This window comes from Poromitra crassiceps, assembly GCF_964638095.1.
Source record: "Poromitra crassiceps genome assembly, chromosome: 2".
Classification (NCBI taxonomy): domain Eukaryota; kingdom Metazoa; phylum Chordata; class Actinopteri; order Beryciformes; family Melamphaidae; genus Poromitra; species Poromitra crassiceps.
Window position 1 is genome coordinate 105,121,671 of NC_139624.1, and position 20,181 is coordinate 105,141,851.

Consider the following 20,181-nt stretch of genomic DNA (forward strand, 5'->3'; position numbering starts at 1 on the left):
AGGCAAACTTGGTAACTGAAGTCTCGAGAAGTAGGGAAGTTGTGGAACTTGATAGCTGGGTCTGCAAGGTTCGAAGATGGGGAACTGTTGCAGATGGTTGCCGTGATATTCGTTTATGAACAACTGCTGAGGGCCTGCAGAAACGGGCCTTTATAGATCCTGAACATGACATCACCTGTGTTATGACATCACCAGCGAGGCCATTCGAAAGGCATGACTGAGACACCTATGAATCATGACATCATCACCGTCTGCGACATCATCAGTGATCCATGACATCATAGTAGGAACGACGACATCATAGTAGGAATGATGACATCACAGTAGGAATGATGACATCATCCTAACAGTACCCTCCCCTCTACGGACGCCACCTGGCGTCCAATGAGGCCATCAAGGATGGCATCTGGAGAACAGAAAATCTGCAGGTTCTGGTGGAGGGGCTCCTCAGCAGGAGGTAGATGCAGGTGGTTAGACCCCCAAAGGGGGGACCAGACAGTGGAGGTGCTCTTCAGCAGGTGGTTAGATGCAGGTGGTTAGACCCCAAAGCGGGTGTAGGAGAGTGAGGTGCTCTTCAGCAGGTGGTTAGCTGCAGGTGGTCAGACCCCAAAGGGGGTGTAGGAGAGTGAGGTGCTCTTCAGCAGGTGGTTAGATGCAGGTGGTTATGCCCCAAAGGGGGTGTAGGACAGTGAGGTGCTCTTCAGCAGGTGGTTAGATGCAGGTGGTCAGACCCCAAAGGGGGTGTCAGACAGTGGAGGTGCTCCTCCCTAATTCTGGATATCGAAGCCATAGATAGACCGACAGACTCGGTCTGCCGACTCCGGTGGATCTTCTGGAGTCGGCCATCCCCCGGGGCACGATCCAAACATGGGAGACTGGAGACCATCAAAAGGATCAACGTCACGGTCTGGTGGTCCCCACCAAGAACTGTGCCTCTGACGCAACACTTCAAACTCTGCGGGCTCCGAAGGTGGAGCCTCAGTGGACGCTCCAAACTTGGAAGAAGGAACCAAAGGAACTGCAGGGGGCGGTGTCGCAAGCTCAGAGGGCGGAGCTCCAGAAGGCTCCGCACAATCTAAAGGCTGAGCCCCAACCAATGCCGCCGTCTCCGAAGGCAGAGCCACAGGGGGCTCTGACTCAGCGAGGCCTGCCCTCCCGACCTGTAGTTTGGGCAGGACACCCACCGTCTCCTTCTTTGGACGCTTCTTCTTTGCTCCTGACCGAAGGCTGACAACACTACGGGGACCTCCCAGCATCAAGCTGGAACCTACGTGTGGGTCAAGAACTGGAATTAGCTGCTGCTGAGGTACGGGTTCAGACCGGGCGGGGGGAAGGTCCACAGGTTGTGCCTCAGGGCCAGCAGACTCGGAGGCCCCCTGCGGGGGGACGGAGCTGATCTGCAGGCAGTGATCGAACCTCTCAATGAGACGATTGACAGTCCTCTCCAACAGGGGCGTTTGTAGGTCCTGAAGACATTGGGGGCTTTAGCCAGGTACCCCGACGGGGAGGGGGGTGAAGCGGTGAGGGGGCTCCCATCCCCCCTCTTCTCCAAAAATTTTGGTTTTTCCAATCCGTAAATACCCATGTTGTGAGTCATTTGAGATGAATACAGAAGAACAAGATTAGTGGGTCTCAAAGTGAGGTCCAGGGACCACCAGAGGTCCTTGATAGGGTTCTGGCGGGAGTCCACTTAGCAAATTTACATATTTTATTTTATTAAATATTATATCTCAATGGTACGAACCCCCCCAGTAACTCCTGTGAAGGTATTTTATTAAGGTACACGCTTCCTGTAAACCTAAATTCTGATGGTGCCGTTTTTGTATCATATGGTACTTTTATTTTGAAACTTAGAGCGGACGTAGTGATGTTATATCTACGCTACTTGACGTAAGGTGTGCTCACCGGCCGGTCGCAAAACACATGTTGCTCTTCAACCTACGGTTCTATCTAATCAAAAGCGCCTAGCTGGAATTGGGAACAACGTATTGTTTGTTGTAATGGTTTAATGAAGCAGTGATATGTGGTTTTGTTTAATGTAACTGTGAAGTGAAGGCATTGTTATTGTGACAGTCATGCTAACGTTAGCTTCTATAGACATTGGAGTGGATGGCTGTGGCTTCATGCTGATGCTAGCGTTGTAGGTTGTAGGTTGTATGGTTAATAATATTCTGTGTGAAGATATTTTCTGAGATAAATGGGCCTTGATGCTCAAGGCCCATTTATCTCAGAAAATATCTTCACAACTAAACAACTAAATAACATAAGATAATTTCATAGTTGTAGCTACTGTGATGCTGTGCATGTTGGCGCATGTCATTTGTTTGAATAATTTCATAGTGAGATGATGAGCTCGTGTGGAGAGGAGGTGGTGAGGAGTGAAGCAGAAACATTATGTAATGACACACTATGACAATAGTAACTGATAATTTGGTCCTGCATAGCCTACTGATATTTTCTGTTTTTTTTTTTTAGAAAACTGTTTAGAACTCTGACTTAATGATTTTGCTTTATTTATTTTATTTTGTTGTTTATTTGATTGTCTGTTCCAATTTTGTAAATGTTTAGTCTGATTTTTTTGTATAATGTACTGATTATTAACACATTGACTGCCAGCCGTTTTTTTCTTGCTGTAGGTAGCTTCTGCCAAGCCGTTTTTTTGAGGATTGTGGCTCATTTTACAAGCGCCGAGGATTATTTTCTGCTTGGAGTTTGTGAACATACAATATCTCAAAAGTACTAATAGAATGTGTACTTTCTCTGTCTAAAAGAGTTAGTTTGTAGAGTTAGTAGTTATGTAAGCATTATCAGTTGAATACAGCATGGTTTTAGCATCAGAACAAATATTCAGAGATAAACGGCTTTTTGTGAAATTCGATAGAGCTGTCACTTTAACCATTCATTTTTGGCTCTCTCTCTCTCTCTCTCTCCCTCCCCCTCTCGCTCTCTCTCTCTCTCTCTCTCTCCCTTCCCCTCGCTCTCCCTCCCTCTCTCTCTCTCTCTCTCTCTCTCTCCCTCCCTCTCGCTCTCCCTCCCTCTCTCTCTCTCTCCCTCCCTCTCGGGAGGGAGACGCACTAGGTTTAATCCTAGTGAGAGGGAGAGAGAGAGAGAGAGAGAGAGAGGGAGGGAGGGAGAGAGAGAGAGCGAGAGAGAGAGAGAGAGAGAGAGGGAGAGAGCGAGAGGCAGAGTTGCTTCAACTCCTCCCTCTTCTTGGGTGCAGCGGCCGTCACAGTCTCAGTGCTTTTGCTGCTCTCCTGTGCCTGTCTGCAGGCTGCTGTTTGAGGAAGTCGGCATGGACTCGCTCGCTTCTTGGGAGTTTTGGTTGAGAGAAGCTTTTGCGATTCTGGTCATATTTATGCTGCGTGTTTCAAAGTGTGTTCCACCTGTAATGTATTATGTAAATTTGCAATCCCGCATCGCCAGCAATCAGCGTGAAAACGAGAGCGTTTTCCCCCAACCATTTTCATGAGAATGTAATACTGTAAAATCGCCTCGCCATTTCCTTGAATGGCTGGCTCCCTTTTTCTTTGATTTCGCTCGTCTGGGGGAGCACTGTCAACACTTAGTGGGTCGGTAAAATAGATTATACACATTCAATACCTCCAATAATTGTACAGGAGACGTAAAAGGGATTGATCAACGCCCCACCGTCAAAAAAAAAAAAACGATTTTTTTTGACGTATCCATACGTCCTTGGCAGTGAAGCGCTGGATTTTTTTTGACGTATGCATACGTCGCTGGCAGTTAACGTGTTAATGCCAGACTTTGTTTATTGAAAAAAAAAAAAAAAAAAAAAAAACTCCGGGGCTAGGAAAAAAACATCCGGGGCTCTAGCCCCGGAAGCCCAGGGCTAGCGACGCCCCTGCTCTCCAACTCCTTAACCCTCTTGGAGACACACTGCCGCACCTGGGTCCTGCAGGGAACGCTGCCCAACCGTACGGGTTTCGGGGCTGGACTCTTAGAGCCTTGACCCGCTGAGAGTCTCACAGGCCGGCGAGTGGTGGACCCACTTACTGGACGCCGGGGGCAGGAGGAGAGGTAATGCCCGGCTCGGCCACAGTACAGGCAGCTCCGGGTGTCCAAACGGTGCTGCCTCTCCTCTGGTGTGATGCGAACCCTGCCGGTCAGATCACGGTACAGATGGCTGCTGGGACTCAAATGTAGCTGCCCCTGCTCTGGGATGACGCGAACTCCCCCCCAGAGTATGCGCTTAGGAGCTGGCCGTGGCCGAGAAGCGGGGCTAGTAGTAACGGCCACGGTAGCTGGGCGGGCAGCAGGTCTGGAAACCTTTGGAACGACAGTGCGCTCGGAAGCCGGGGCAGGAGGAGCGGAAGACTGCGGAATGACACCCACAGGAGGATTTAGTCCGTCGAGACGATCTAGCCGGTTAACCAGGAGGGCGTACCGATCCTGGGCAATGGAAGCCAGATTCTGGATTGTGCTAACCAGGAGGGCGTGCCGATCATCGGCCTTGGAAGCCAGAGCCTGGATTGCTTCTTCCTGGTGGGCAATCAGCTCAATTATTGTTCGAAAGGCCTCCCTGATTGGCGGAGATGTATCCGCTAGATCTGGTTCTGAGTTGTTCATACTGTCAGGATTGGTGTTAGACATGTGGATCTATTCGCGGATAGTTGATGGCCAAGGCAAACTTGGTAACTGAAGTCTCGAGAAGTAGGGAAGTTGTGGAACTTGATAGCTGGGTCTGCAAGGTTCGAAGTTGGGGAACTGTTGCAGATGGTTGCCGTGATATTCGTTTATGAACAACTGCTGAGGGCCTGCAGAAACAGGCCTTTATAGATCCCGAACATGACATCACCTGTGTTATGACATCACCAGCGAGGCCATTCGAAAGGCATGACTGAGACACCTATGAATCATGACATCATCACCGTCTGCGACATCATCAGTGATCCATGACATCATAGTAGGAACGACGACATCATAGTAGGAATGATGACATCACAGTAGGAATGATGACATCATCCTAACACGCTCTCTGCTTTGCTTTTAATACCTATCAGTGTATCAGACACCTCCACCCCATAACCAGATTGGGAGACAGCAGTGTGTGTATGTGTGTGTGTGTGTGTGTGTGTGTGTGTGTGCGCGCGCGTGCGTGCGTGCGTGCGCATGTGTGTGTATAGGTGTGTGTGTGTGTGTCTGTACACCTGTGTATGCGCACTTGTGTGTGTGTGTGTGTGTGTGTGTGTGTGTGTGTGTGTGTGTGTGTGTGTGTGTGTGTGTGTATGTATGCATGCGCACACTAGACGGGTGTGTGTTTTGGGGGATGGGTGGCATCGCAGTCACTATGGGAACCAACCTTTGTAAAAAAGACAGCATGATGTGTCTGGTTTCTATGGCAACAGGCTACACAACAGCAAACGTAGGGAATGTGTCACGCATGTGCAGTAGGCTAACACGACAGACATTGAATAAAATGTAGGCAAAATGATATGTGGCACCGGCCCTTTGTGACTGAATGAATGAAGAATACTATGCAGACATGCAGAAAAACTATAAGAATATGAGGTAACAATTACAATAATTGGATATTAATTAACGGCTAGTTAATGCTAATTAAGGTTTATTTAAACATAACCCTAAACAATAACTAACCCTAAATGATTAAATAATGTATAAATGAATACTTAGTGAACATGGACACCAGTACATTATTATTACACACATTATTAGACACACAGATTAACTAATGAAGGGTTAGTTCATTATTATTAAGCATTAACTAACCCCTAATTAATGTATGTCTATTGTAAAATGTGGCTGAATATGAAAGGAATAGGGTATCATAGATGATAGAAAATGCCATAGGTCACCACAGATTCAGTATTGCCAAGGCATATTACCATAGTACAGTAATTAAACAAACTTTATTTGTTCATTACAATTCATGATAAATTGTGCCATGCAAAATAATACAATACAATCCTTGCATTCATATACAGTTTATTTGTGGAACTGGATCCCCATTAGTTGCAACTTTTCTTCAAAAACAAACAAACAAACAAACAAACAAACAAACAAACAAAAACATTAGCATATAACATAGCCCATGCATGCACCCATACCTCAGATCACCCCTCACCCACACAAACCCACCCCACACCGCAGATCCCCTTATATAGAACCAGACACATGGTTATTATACCAGAAACGTGATTCTTATAGGATTATCATAGCATTGCCATAATAGAACAATGTCCCAATCACTATTGAGCATTAAAGAAATCACTATAATACCTATATAGTAATATTATAGGAATGATAACTTATGAGATGAAAATATTATGAAGTAGGTATACTATAACATCACTATGAACACATAGGGCACCAGACACTATAGGCATAATAGGAATAGCCTATGATATTTATATATATATATATATATATATATAAAAGGGGCAAGTGGGCAATCTGTCTGTTCTCTGTTTCAATTTTTGTCCCACTGATGATGTCATAGTGATGCCAATGTCATATGCACTGATGATATCGACATAGGCATTGTCGAGTAATTGTGTTTTTTGGTTACACTCGAGCAATTGTTACATCACTGATGATGTCATATACATTGTGACATCATTGTGATGTCATCAGTGAGTGATGCCATCAGTGATGCAAATCGTGCTCTCGGGGCAAGTGGGCAATCTGTCTGTTCTCTGTTTCAATTTTTGTCCCACTGATGATGTCATAGTGATGCCAATGTCATTATGCACTGATGATATCGACATAGGCATTGTCGAGTAATTGTTTTTTTTGGTTACACTCGAGCAATTGTGACATAACTGATGATGTCATAGACATTGTGACATCATTGTGATGTCATCAGTGAGTGATGCCATCAGTGATGCAAATCGTGCTCTCGACAGGGAAACAGTGGATGGATGGATCCAGAAGAGGGCGGTAATGCAACATTGAGGATGCCAACTGCCATAAGACAACAAAAAGAAGAAGATCAGTCATGCTAAGTTGAGCAACTGTGCGCGCATGTCATAGAGCAGGCGGGCGAGGCCGCATAGCAGCCGAGCTGCAGAGGCGAGCTGCAGGGCCAGCTCGGTGAACTGCAGGGCGGGCGAAGCCGCGAGCACGCGTAGCACACGAGATGCCTAGTGGGATACAAATAGTCTACCATAAAGTAGGGTTGCTAAACACTAGACCAGTTAGGCTACGTGGTTCTCGACGTGGGGCCACCAAGACTCGGGTTCCAGGGGGTCTCTAACTCTCTACCAAACTGATGAATTCTTCAACTTCAGCATTATTTAATTTACAAGAAGTTAAAACAATAAGAGAATGCAGAAGAATGACTATTGTGACTGTAAATCTCTCTACAACAGGCTACAGAAAGATAGGCATCATGTCCATGCTGTCCATGGTGCTGAAGATACCGCCCCCCCCCCCCCCTCTCTCTCTCTCTCTCTCTCTCTCTCTCTCTCTCTCTGCCTCTCTCTCTCTCTCTGTCAGGATGGAATGACAGTGTTTGTTTCTCTGCATTGCACGCGGCGCGGCACGACGAGGGGTGGGGCGTGAGGGCGGTGCAAAAAAAATCAAAGAAGGGGAAAAAAGAGCCGGTGTGAAAGCCGGTAGGGTAATTAGTGACGTGTGTTCCCCGGCCAGCAGCACCGAGAGAGAGAGCGGTCGTTGGGGAGAGCCCGGCCCGGCGGTGAGGTGAATGAGCAGCATGGTGCTCCTACGACAGCCCGTCGGGGGGAAATGAGGAGAGGACGCCCGAGCCTTCTGCCGCAGAGGAGACCCAGATTACCGGATTAACACCTCCACACGGCCGCTCCTGCCGCGCCGTTTCCCCGGGTTAATTGGCGCTATCTCCGGTCTGCTCCGTGATGACTGGCTGATGTAGGGTGGAGCTGGCCGCAGGCAGGGACAGCCAGCCGGGCGGAAGGGAGGGAGGACACCATCTCGGTTTGGATGACCGTTATCACCGGGTTGGCTCAGTCCTTTCCCCCATAGGTATGTAGCCTGCATATACCTTCACTATAAAGTCACTAACAGTAGGCTACAGTATCTTCCCTGCAACCTGTCTGAGTGTGAATACCGATACGAAAAAATACTACTATCACCCCATTCTGAATTTTTCAATGGTAGACTAGGCCAGTGATTCTCAACCTTTTTCATATCAAGGACCCCTAAATCTAGTCCACATTAGGGCAACAACATACCTCCATTTGGTGAGATTGTATTTCTCTTGGACCCAAATCTGAGAATAGTGTTATTGCTAGATGTTATTTTGCAGAGAGATGACAGTGAAACTATGATCAAAATGGTCATTCTTCTACATTCTCTAATTTTGTTAACTTCTTGTAAATGAAATACCTAATGCTGAAGTCTAACAATTTATCAATTTGCTGGGGACCCTCTGGAACCCCCCTCGAGGACCCCTGGTGGTCCCCGGACCCCATGTTGAGGACCACTGGACTATATAGGCTGCTATTATAAGTATCGCTTGTAATATTACTAATTGCATAAAGATCGATCGCTATAGCAGCAGACACTTAATACTGTAGGCAAAGTGATTTTCCTCCTGCGCGCAGACAGAGGCACTGAGGCAGCATGCAGCAGGTTTGTTGCACACAGCAGGCAGGCTCTGTGTGTGTGTGAGCGCGCTCGCGCGCGCGCGTGTGTGTGAGCGTGCGTGTGTGTGTGTGTGCATGCGTGTGTGTGTGTGTGTGTGTGTGTGTGTTAGTATTAAATGTGTCCATGCTAACCGCAGAGAGAGGACTGCTGGCTCATTTGGCACATTTCTCTCCGCTGCGCTCTCCTTCCAGCTGATGAGAGACACCCGGGGAAAGAGGCTGTGCCGCTGTGACCGGGGGAGGGTTGGATTCTCCCCCGCCTGGTGACCTCTTGCTCCGGGGGACAAACCCCCCGACCGCCGCTCCCCTCTCCGGAGCCCCCCATGCGTCTGGCCACTCCTGATGGTCGGCTGTGTTCCCGGTCGGTGGGAGAGGCTCGAGCCACGGCCGCGCGCTAGGATGCTGCGCCAGGTGTTGCACGCCGGCCTGGGGAGCTGCTTCCACGCGCTGGGTCGCTTCGTGGCGAGCCACCCGGTGTTCTTTGCCTCAGGGCCCGTGCTAATCTCCATCCTGCTGGGCGCCAGCTTCAGCCGCTACCGCGTGGAGGAAGACGTGGAGTACCTGCTGGCGCCCAAGCACAGCCTGGCCAAGATCGAGGGCAACCTGGTGGACAGCCTGTTCCCCGTCAACCGCTCCAAGCACGCGCTCTACTCCGACCTGCAGACGCCGGGCCGCTACGGCCGCGTCATCGTCACCACGCGCAAGGGTAGCGTGCTGGACCAGCTTCACCTGGACACCATACTGAAGGTGAGGACGCCACGCAGCACACAAGGGCCGCCAGTTTGTCCACACTTAGGAGTAACTACACCGCACCTAAATCTGCCACCTAATGGTGACAAGTAGGGTACTGAACTGACCTGCTATTGGCTGGTCTCTGTGCCCTGTGATGTCACAGTCTATAGAGTACAAGTGACATCATAAAGATCAGCCAATAAGAGAAGGCCAGTTCAGCACCCTATTTTTCACCATTAGGTGTCAGGCTTCACCAAACATTTGGGTCTGGTGTAGTTATTCTCACTGTAATTTGATAGTTACTAGGGGGACACTGGGTGACACAGCAGCATAGCATAAATACAGAGAGAGAGAGAGAGAGAGAGACTGGGCTGTGCAGAGACCTTTAGTGGCCGTTCACACCATACCCCGAAGCAACGCTCAACCTAAGCTCAACCTACGCTGAACCCACAAGTTTCATTTAGTTAACAGTCGAGGCGTAAACAACCACCTGCGCGCGTGTTACGCTGAAGCCACGCTCACGTCTTGCTCAAGCCATCGTTCAGGATTCAGTCCTATTTTCCAAGCGTGACGCGTGAAGCTTGAAGCTGCCATGCATGAAGTGAATGGAGGGGGGAGGGGGCCGGTGGAGCAGCTCGGAGCTGATGAAAGGAGAGTGTCTGGTGTGAACGGTTAGGTGTGAGGAAAGGAGAGTGTCTGGTGTGAACGGTTAGGCTGAGGAAAGGAGAGTGTCTGGTGTGAACGGTTAGGCTGAGGAAAGGAGAGTGTCTGGTGTGAACGGTTAGGTTGAGGAAAGGAGAGTGTCTGGTGTGAACGGTTAGGCTGAGGAAAGGAGAGTATCTGGTGTGAACGGTTAGGCTGAGGAAAGGAGAGTGTCTGGTGTGAACGGTTAGGTGTGAGCTCACGTTCAGCGTGAGTCAAGCGTCAGTTCTGCCTATGGCGTGAACAAAGGCTTAGAGCGGCAGGTGCTCAATGTTAAAAAGGGGCACATGCAGACCTGCCAAATTTGCAAAATTATTTTTGAGTGCCACAATAGTAGAACGCTTAGTTAACATGTTTTCGCACAATTTTTCTTAGTTTGCACACGGTCATTATCCCCACCTTATCATCAAGTTATTCAATATATGAATGAATGAATGAATGAATGAATGAATGAAAATGTATTTCGAACGTTAAAAAAAGAAATATACATGTACACATATATATAATAAAATAAAAATTAATAGGCTATGAAGAATTCCTTTAACCTCTTCTGCCCCTCCCTACCAGACACACATTTTTGTCTTTTTTAGGGAGGGACTGGTGAATTTAGGGTAAGATAAGCAGGTCACTAGTCTATGCCACAAAGAAGCACACATCTGAAAGCTGGGAACCTGAAGGTTAATTTCATGTCCAGCTCAGAACTGTGTATCAAGGTGTTCTAGTCTGTAATAAATATTGTGTTTTGATTAGGTGTCTATTCAAAATAATGTTGAATGTTTAGTAGGGGCTTAGAAGATTATGATGGAAATATGATGGCCATCCCCATGACATACATCCCCTGAATGCCCAACTTCTCCAGTTTGTGCTTGTAAAGTTTTATGAGGCTGTGATGATCCTAGAGGTCACAATAGGTCATTTTATACAGAGAGGTAAAGTTTCAAATGGTCTCATACTTTAAAATGAAATGGCTACTATGGGGAATCATACCCAATTTATGCAATTCCAAGATTGTTTAGGGGCCCCAGTATGAGGAAATATTCAAATAGAATGGGCCAAAATAACATTTATACTGCATGCAAAAAACTGCACGGCACCGTACTCCGTCGTGTTCCCGGCAGCGCACTCTCCAAGTTTGAAGTCGAACAGATGAACAGCTCTTGAGATAAACCGCTTTCTGTGTTGCCAGTAGGTGGCGCTATGACTATGGGCATATCCGAAATCCAGCAGCGCACCCCGTTGGGTCCCCAGAAGCGGACTCCCCAAGTTTGAAGTCGATTGGATGAACGATTCTCGAGATAAACCGCTTTTTGTGGCGCTTTCACGAAATTCATTTTCATGAAATTCTGCAGTACACTCCTTCAGGTCCCCCTAAGCCAGGCCCATGCAGGGGTGGCCAAACTACGGCCCGCGGGTCATCTGCGACCCGCTGGCCATTTTTTAAGTGGCCCGCCATGAATTTGGCAAGAAAATTTAAATAGCAAAATTCATGGCAGGCCATAAAACAGTGGGCCATGTGATGTTATATGGAGAACATGCAAACTCCACACAGAAAGGCCCTTTTCACGAGACTACAGTAAGCACCGAAGGCAGAGGGAGACATATCCCAACTGCCAACAGCGTCCCAAGTGGGAATTGAACCCAGGACCTTCTTGCTGTGAGGCGAGAGTGTGAGGCAAGAACACTACCACTGTGCCACCGTGCAGTAGCTGTAAGTCAGTAAAGTAATAATACAAACTATGTGAGTTGATTTAAGTGACATGACTGGGGAGGATTTACTCAATTCTTTTAAAATGCAGCGTAATGTAGGCTACCAATTAAGGGTGATGTGTGTGTGTGTGTGTGTGTGTGTGTGTGTGTGTGTGTGTGTGTGTGTGTGTGTGTGTGTGTGTGTGTGTGTGTGTGTGTGTGTGTGTGCGTGCGTGCGTGTCAGATAGGCCTATGTTGTGCGTCGGGTGAAGGTGAAATGCTTTTGCAGTTTATTTTATTGACTTGTTGCTGGCTGGCCTTTTTACGTATGTACTGTGTTTTTCTCAGTTGTGGGTTGCAAACACTGACCTAAATAATATGGATGGACAAACCCATTTAGGGTTAGGTGAAATTAGTGAAAATTGGTGGAAATTGGTGAAATGGTGAAATTAGCTATACAAACCAAAACCGTGTTTCGGTCCAGGCTGTAAAGATGCCTAATCACTGTTACAAAGTGGGGCATTTTAACATGGGGGTGAACGGGAACGACGGGACTTCTGAATCCTGCCTCAACTGGCCATTCGACGAACTACAGCTTTCAGGATTACTGATTGCATATAGCAATGTGAAATGTGTGGTGATGGTTAATAGGACATGTGTGGTGATGGTTAATGGGACATGTGTGGTGATGGTTAATAGGACATGTGTGGTGATGGTTAATGGGACATGTGTGGTGATGGTTAATGGGACATGTGTGGTGATGGCTCATAGGACATGTGTGGTGATGGTTAATAGGACATGTGTGGTGATGGTTAATAGGACATGTGTGGTGATGGTTAATGGGACATGTGTGGTGATGGTTAATAGGACATGTGTGGTGATGGTTAATGGGACATGTGTGGTGATGGTTAATAGGACATGTGTGGTGATGGTTAATAGGACATGTGTGGTGATGGTTAATAGGACATGTGTGGTGATGGCTCATAGGACATGTGTGGTGATGGTTAATAGGACATGTGTGGTGATGGTTAATGGGACATGTGTGGTGATGGCTCATAGGACATGTGTGGTGATGGTTAATAGGACATGTGTGGTGATGGTTAATGGGACATGTGTGGTGATGGTTAATGGGACATGTGTGGTGATGGTTAATGGGACATGTGTGGTGATGGTTAATAGGACATGTGTGGTGATGGTTAATAGGACATGTGTGGTGATGGTTAATAGGACATGTGTGGTGATGGTTAATAGGACATGTGTGGTGATGGTTAATGGGACATGTGTGGTGATGGTTAATGGGACATGTGTGGTGATGGTTCATAGGACATGTGTGGTGATGGTTAATAGGACATGTGTGGTGATGGTTAATAGGACATGTGTGGTGATGGATAATAGGACATGTGTGGTGATGGTTAATAGGACATGTGTGGTGATGGTTAATAGGACATGTGTGGTGATGGTTAATGGGACATGTGTGGTGATGGTTAATGGGACATGTGTGGTGATGGTTAATAGGACATGTGTGGTGATGGTTAATAGGACATGTGTGGTGATGGTTAATAGGACATGTGTGGTGATGGTTAATGGGACATGTGTGGTGATGGTTAATAGGACATGTGTGGTGATGGTTCATAGGACATGTGTGGTGATGGTTAATAGGACATGTGTGGTGATGGTTAATAGGACATGTGTGGTGATGGTTAATGGGACATGTGTGGTGATGGTTAATAGGACATGTGTGGTGATGGTTCATAGGACATGTGTGGTGATGGTTAATAGGACATGTGTGGTGATGGTTAATAGGACATGTGTGGTGATGGTTAATAGGACATGTGTGGTGATGGTTAATAGGACATGTGTGGTGATGGTTCATAGGACATGTGTGGTGATGGTTAATAGGACATGTGTGGTGATGGTTAATAGGACATGTGTGGTGATGGTTCATAGGACATGTGTGGTGATGGTTCATAGGACATGTGTGGTGATGGTTAATAGGACATGTGTGGTGATGGTTCATAGGACATGTGTGGTGATGGTTAATAGGACATGTGTGGTGATGGTTAATAGGACATGTGTGGTGATGGTTAATAGGACATGTGTGGTGATGGTTAATGGGACATGTGTGGTGATGGTTAATGGGACATGTGTGGTGATGGTTCATAGGACATGTGTGGTGATGGTTAATAGGACATGTGTGGTGATGGTTAATAGGACATGTGTGGTGATGGATAATAGGACATGTGTGGTGATGGTTAATAGGACATGTGTGGTGATGGTTAATAGGACATGTGTGGTGATGGTTAATAGGACATGTGTGGTGATGGTTAATAGGACATGTGTGGTGATGGTTAATAGGACATGTGTGGTGATGGTTAATGGGACATGTGTGGTGATGGTTAATAGGACATGTGTGGTGATGGTTAATAGGACATGTGTGGTGATGGTTAATAGGACATGTGTGGTGATGGTTAATAGGACATGTGTGGTGATGGTTAATGGGACATGTGTGGTGATGGTTAATGGGACATGTGTGGTGATGGTTAATGGGACATGTGTGGTGATGGTTCATAGGACATGTGTGGTGATGGTTAATAGGACATGTGTGGTGATGGTTAATAGGACATGTGTGGTGATGGATAATAGGACATGTGTGGTGATGGTTAATAGGACATGTGTGGTGATGGTTAATAGGACATGTGTGGTGATGGTTAATAGGACATGTGTGGTGATGGTTAATAGGACATGTGTGGTGATGGTTAATAGGACATGTGTGGTGATGGTTAATGGGACATGTGTGGTGATGGTTAATGGGACATGTGTGGTGATGGTTAATAGGACATGTGTGGTGATGGATAATAGGACATGTGTGGTGATGGTTAATAGGACATGTGTGGTGATGGTTAATAGGACATGTGTGGTGATGGTTAATGGGACATGTGTGGTGATGGTTAATAGGACATGTGTGGTGATGGTTAATGGGACATGTGTGGTGATGGTTAATGGGACATGTGTGGTGATGGTTAATGGGACATGTGTGGTGATGGTTAATAGGACATGTGTGGTGATGGTTAATAGGACATGTGTGGTGATGGCTCATAGGACATGTGTGGTGATGGTTAATAGGACATGTGTGGTGATGGTTAATAGGACATGTGTGGTGATGGTTAATAGGACATGTGTGGTGATGGTTAATGGGACATGTGTGGTGATGGTTAATAGGACATGTGTGGTGATGGTTAATAGGACATGTGTGGTGATGGTTAATAGGACATGTGTGGTGATGGTTAATAGGACATGTGTGGTGATGGTTAATAGGACATGTGTGGTGATGGTTAATGGGACATGTGTGGTGATGGTTAATGGGACATGTGTGGTGATGGTTAATAGGACATGTGTGGTGATGGTTAATGGGACATGTGTGGTGATGGTTAATAGGACATGTGTGGTGATGGCTCATAGGACATGTGTGGTGATGGTTAATAGGACATGTGTGGTGATGGCTCATAGGACATGTGTGGTGATGGTTAATGGGACATGTGTGGTGATGGTTAATGGGACATGTGTGGTGATGGTTAATAGGACATGTGTGGTGATGGTTAATAGGACATGTGTGGTGATGGTTAATAGGACATGTGTGGTGATGGTTAATGGGACATGTGTGGTGATGGTTAATGGGACATGTGTGGTGATGGTTAATAGGACATGTGTGGTGATGGTTAATGGGACATGTGTGGTGATGGTTAATAGGACATGTGTGGTGATGGTTAATGGGACATGTGTGGTGATGGTTAATAGGACATGTGTGGTGATGGTTAATGGGACATGTGTGGTGATGGTTAATAGGACATGTGTGGTGATGGTTAATGGGACATGTGTGGTGATGGTTAATAGGACATGTGTGGTGATGGTTAATGGGACATGTGTGGTGATGGTTAATAGGACATGTGTGGTGATGGATAATAGGACATGTGTGGTGATGGTTAATAGGACATGTGTGGTGATGGTTAATGGGACATGTGTGGTGATGGTTAATGGGACATGTGTGGTGATGGTTAATAGGACATGTGTGGTGATGGTTAATGGGACATGTGTGGTGATGGTTAATAGGACATGTGTGGTGATGGTTAATGGGACATGTGTGGTGATGGTTAATAGGACATGTGTGGTGATGGTTAATAGGACATGTGTGGTGATGGTTAATGGGACATGTGTGGTGATGGTTAATGGGACATGTGTGGTGATGGTTAATAGGACATGTGTGGTGATGGTTAATAGGACATGTGTGGTGATGGTTAATAGGACATGTGTGGTGATGGTTCATAGGACATGTGTGGTGATGGTTAATAGGACATGTGTGGTGATGGTTAATAGGACATGTGTGGTGATGGATAATAGGACATGTGTGGTGATGGTTAATAGGACATGTGTGGTGATGGTTAATAGGACATGTGTGGTGATGGTTCATAGGACATGTGTGGTGATGGTTAATAGGACATGTGTGGTGATGGATAATAGGACATGTGTGGTGATGGATAATAGGACATGTGTGGTGATGGTTAATAGGACATGTGTGGTGATGGTTAATAGGACATGTGTGGTGATGGTTAATGGGACATGTGTGGTGATGGATAATAGGACATGTGTGGTGATGGTTAATAGGACATGTGTGGTGATGGTTAATAGGACATGTGTGGTGATGGTTAATGGGACATGTGTGGTGATGGTTAATGGGACATGTGTGGTGATGGTTAATGGGACATGTGTGGTGATGGATAATAGGACATGTGTGGTGATGGTTAATAGGACATGTGTGGTGATGGTTAATAGGACATGTGTGGTGATGGTTAATAGGACATGTGTGGTGATGGATAATAGGACATGTGTGGTGATGGTTAATGGGACATGTGTGGTGATGGTTAATGGGACATGTGTGGTGATGGATAATAGGACATGTGTGGTGATGGTTAATAGGACATGTGTGGTGATGGATAATAGGACATGTGTGGTGATGGTTAATGGGACATGTGTGGTGATGGTTAATAGGACATGTGTGGTGATGGTTAATAGGACATGTGTGGTGATGGCTCATAGGACATGTGTGGTGATGGCTCATAGGACATGTGTGGTGATGGCTCATAGGACATGTGTGGTGATGGTTAATAGGACATGTGTGGTGATGGTTAATGGGACATGTGTGGTGATGGTTAATGGGACATGTGTGGTGATGGTTAATAGGACATGTGTGGTGATGGTTAATAGGACATGTGTGGTGATGGTTAATAGGACATGTGTGGTGATGGTTAATAGGACATGTGTGGTGATGGTTAATAGGACATGTGTGGTGATGGTTAATAGGACATGTGTGGTGATGGTTAATAGGACATGTGTGGTGATGGCTCATAGGACATGTGTGGTGATGGTTAATGGGACATGTGTGGTGATGGCTCATAGGACATGTGTGGTGATGGTTAATAGGACATGTGTGGTGATGGTTAATGGGACATGTGTGGTGATGGTTAATAGGACATGTGTGGTGATGGTTAATATGACATGTGTGGTGATGGTTAATAGGACATGTGTGGTGATGGTTAATAGGACATGTGTGGTGATGGCTCATAGGACATGTGTGGTGATGGTTAATAGGACATGTGTGGTGATGGCTCATAGGACATGTGTGGTGATGGTTAATAGGACATGTGTGGTGATGGTTCATAGGACATGTGTGGTGATGGTTAATAGGACATGTGTGGTGATGGTTAATGGGACATGTGTGGTGATGGTTAATAGGACATGTGTGGTGATGGTTAATAGGACATGTGTGGTGATGGTTAATAGGACATGTGTGGTGATGGTTCATAGGACATGTGTGGTGATGGTTAATAGGACATGTGTGGTGATGGTTAATAGGACATGTGTGGTGATGGTTAATAGGACATGTGTGGTGATGGTTAATAGGACATGTGTGGTGATGGTTAATAGGACATGTGTGGTGATGGTTAATAGGACATGTGTGGTGATGGTTAATAGGACATGTGTGGTGATGGTTCATAGGACATGTGTGGTGATGGTTAATAGGACATGTCTGGTGATGGTTAATAGGAGATTTTGTTGTCATTGTGTAATGGGGAAAGCATGACAATTTGGCAACAAAATACATGTCAGGAACCAAGTAAAGTGCACATTTTCATAGTAGATGATCCTATTCTATGTTACATGGTAACACTTGTGTGTGTTTTGTTTGAGAGACGGAGAACAGATTGCACACACATGTGCGCACACACGCACACGCACACGCACACACACACACACACACACACACACACACACACACACACACACACACACACACACACACACACACACACACACACAGAGTAATAGGGGGACTTTCATAAGTCAAGTCTGTCAACTGTGGCAGAAACACACAAGTTCTGTCAAAGATTTCATAGCTGCGCAGTACAGCACCATTTCAGAATCCAGCAGTATCCAGCAGACTCTAACATGTGTGTGTTTGTGTGTGTGTGCACTAGGGCTGCCCTCGACCAAATATGATCCTGGTCGACCAAAAGTCGACCCCAGCTCCGACCAATCGATTGGTCGAAACGGGGCCTAAAAAAATAAAATAAAAAAAATTGCAGTGTACTTTTTTGTTTTCATTTTTTGCAGTGTATTTTTTTTTCTTATTTTGTGCAGCGCACTGACTACTGAGCGCACTATACCCGATAGCTGATAATTATAAATAAAAGCTATTTGCAGCGTTGTAACGTTACCGGAATGGACAGACTGATCAGCATGCCATGCAACACCTGGCCATATTCAGTTGAGTTGCGTGTGCGATGTTATGGTTATGTAACGTTAGCACACGTGGCATGGTTAATTAGTTGGCAGAAAGGACAGTTAGACAGCTTTTGCGATTTATTCCAGTAACATCTTATAAGTCTGTCTAACATTACCGGAGTTGGAGTGTATCTCTGTGGACGTTCAGTCTCACTGACGACTGTAGTCTCAACTCATAAGGTGCGTACTGCGTAGTTGGCTGAAACGTGTCCATTGTTTGCGCTGATAGCTCAGTCATTTACTTGTTAATTCCATCACTCTGCTGGCTGCTCTTCTTTTGTCTAGATAGCCTGCTAACTATGGTTAGCCTGTCTCTCTCTAGCCCCTAGTGACCTAGTCCCTCATTGCGCGGCTCGCGTGACGCTGGCGGCTCTCGAAGCTTTAGTTGGTGGCTCTAAGAAATTGAAAAAAAAAAAAAAAAAGTTTTTAGATTTTTTTTCTTTTTTTTTTCCTGCTCTCCCCAAAATTTCAATAAACCTTTATGGCATATTATTACAATACAACAATACTGGTGTTGACAATAATAGAAGATGCCAAATCATTCAAAACAATAAGCATTTTGCTTTTAGGAGTATTGTGCCAGCGTGCAGCGCTGTTCCAAAACGTGTCAACGTGTGTCGTTGCCTGGGAAACGCACATCCCATAATACAACTGTTCCTATTGCATCCCATAATAGTATGATGATACTTGGGATGCCATTGCGAACATAGATGTGAACAGGTTAGCTAAAACTTTAGCGTCGCCAGCGACGGCCCCCACCGTTGCAGTCGGGGTACGTTTCGAAATCCCTCCAGGCCTGAAAGATTTTCTAGGTGAAACTGGTATATGTGTGTGTGTGTGTGTGTGTGTGTGTGTGTGTGAGTGTGAGTGTGTGGAAAACAATAAAACAAAAAAATGGTAGGCAGATGTGCTTGGTTGGGGTGGCTTTTGGTGTTTTGCGGTAAAAGTGGCTCTCCTATTGACTTTGTCCTGCGAGTGCGGCTCTCATCGAAGAAATAGTGAGGATCACTGCTCTAGCCCATGGCTCTAGCCTGGATCACTCCCTGTGTGCTTCTAGAAAAGGTCCGTGTTGCAACTTGCTTCCGCGGCACGTTACTTACGTTCCAGATCGCTTTTATTTTTATTAAATTGAATTTCTCCTATGAAATTATTAACACCAGCGGTTGCTCGACCAACGTGAATCTCGTCGACCAATAGCACGTCGACCAAACAATCGACCTGGAGGGGGCAGCCCTAGTGTGCACGTGCGCATGCGTGCGTGCGTGTGTGTGAGGGGCGGGGGTGCAGTGCAAGCCTCCTGTGGGTGCCTGCTTTATGCTTCGTGTGTCTTTGTGTGAATGAGAGGGAGAGAAAGTGTGTGTGCGTGTGTGCATGTGTGTGTGCGTGTGTGCGTGTGTGTGTGTGTGCGTGTGTGCGCGTGCACACACTATAATGTTGTGTCACTCGTCAGAGTAACAATGGTGGCCTCAGAATCCTCCTGTTTCTATGGTGAGAGGACAACAGTGCCAGCATCCACAGCTCTGGTTACTAAGCAACAGCCCAGATGCCAGCATCCACAGCTCTGGTTACTAAGCAACAGCCCAGATGCCAGTCTCCACAGCATAAAAGGCAGAGCTGTCTC

General features: G+C 46.3%; 1 protein-coding gene across 1 annotated transcript in view; it reads left to right on the forward strand.

The window, feature by feature from the left end:
* Nucleotides 1–8,987: 8,987 nt before the first annotated feature.
* The window catches only part of ptchd1 (patched domain containing 1), a gene marked incomplete at its 3' end in the record, with an annotated part of 47,550 nt that continues 36,356 nt past the window's right edge, over nucleotides 8,988–20,181 (forward strand). Inside the window, exon 1 of the mRNA XM_083632117.1 lies at nucleotides 8,988–9,350. Coding sequence (XP_083488243.1) covers nucleotides 9,003–9,350 — 348 coding nt within the window. The 5' untranslated portion in view covers nucleotides 8,988–9,002. The remainder of the gene's footprint in view (nucleotides 9,351–20,181) is intronic.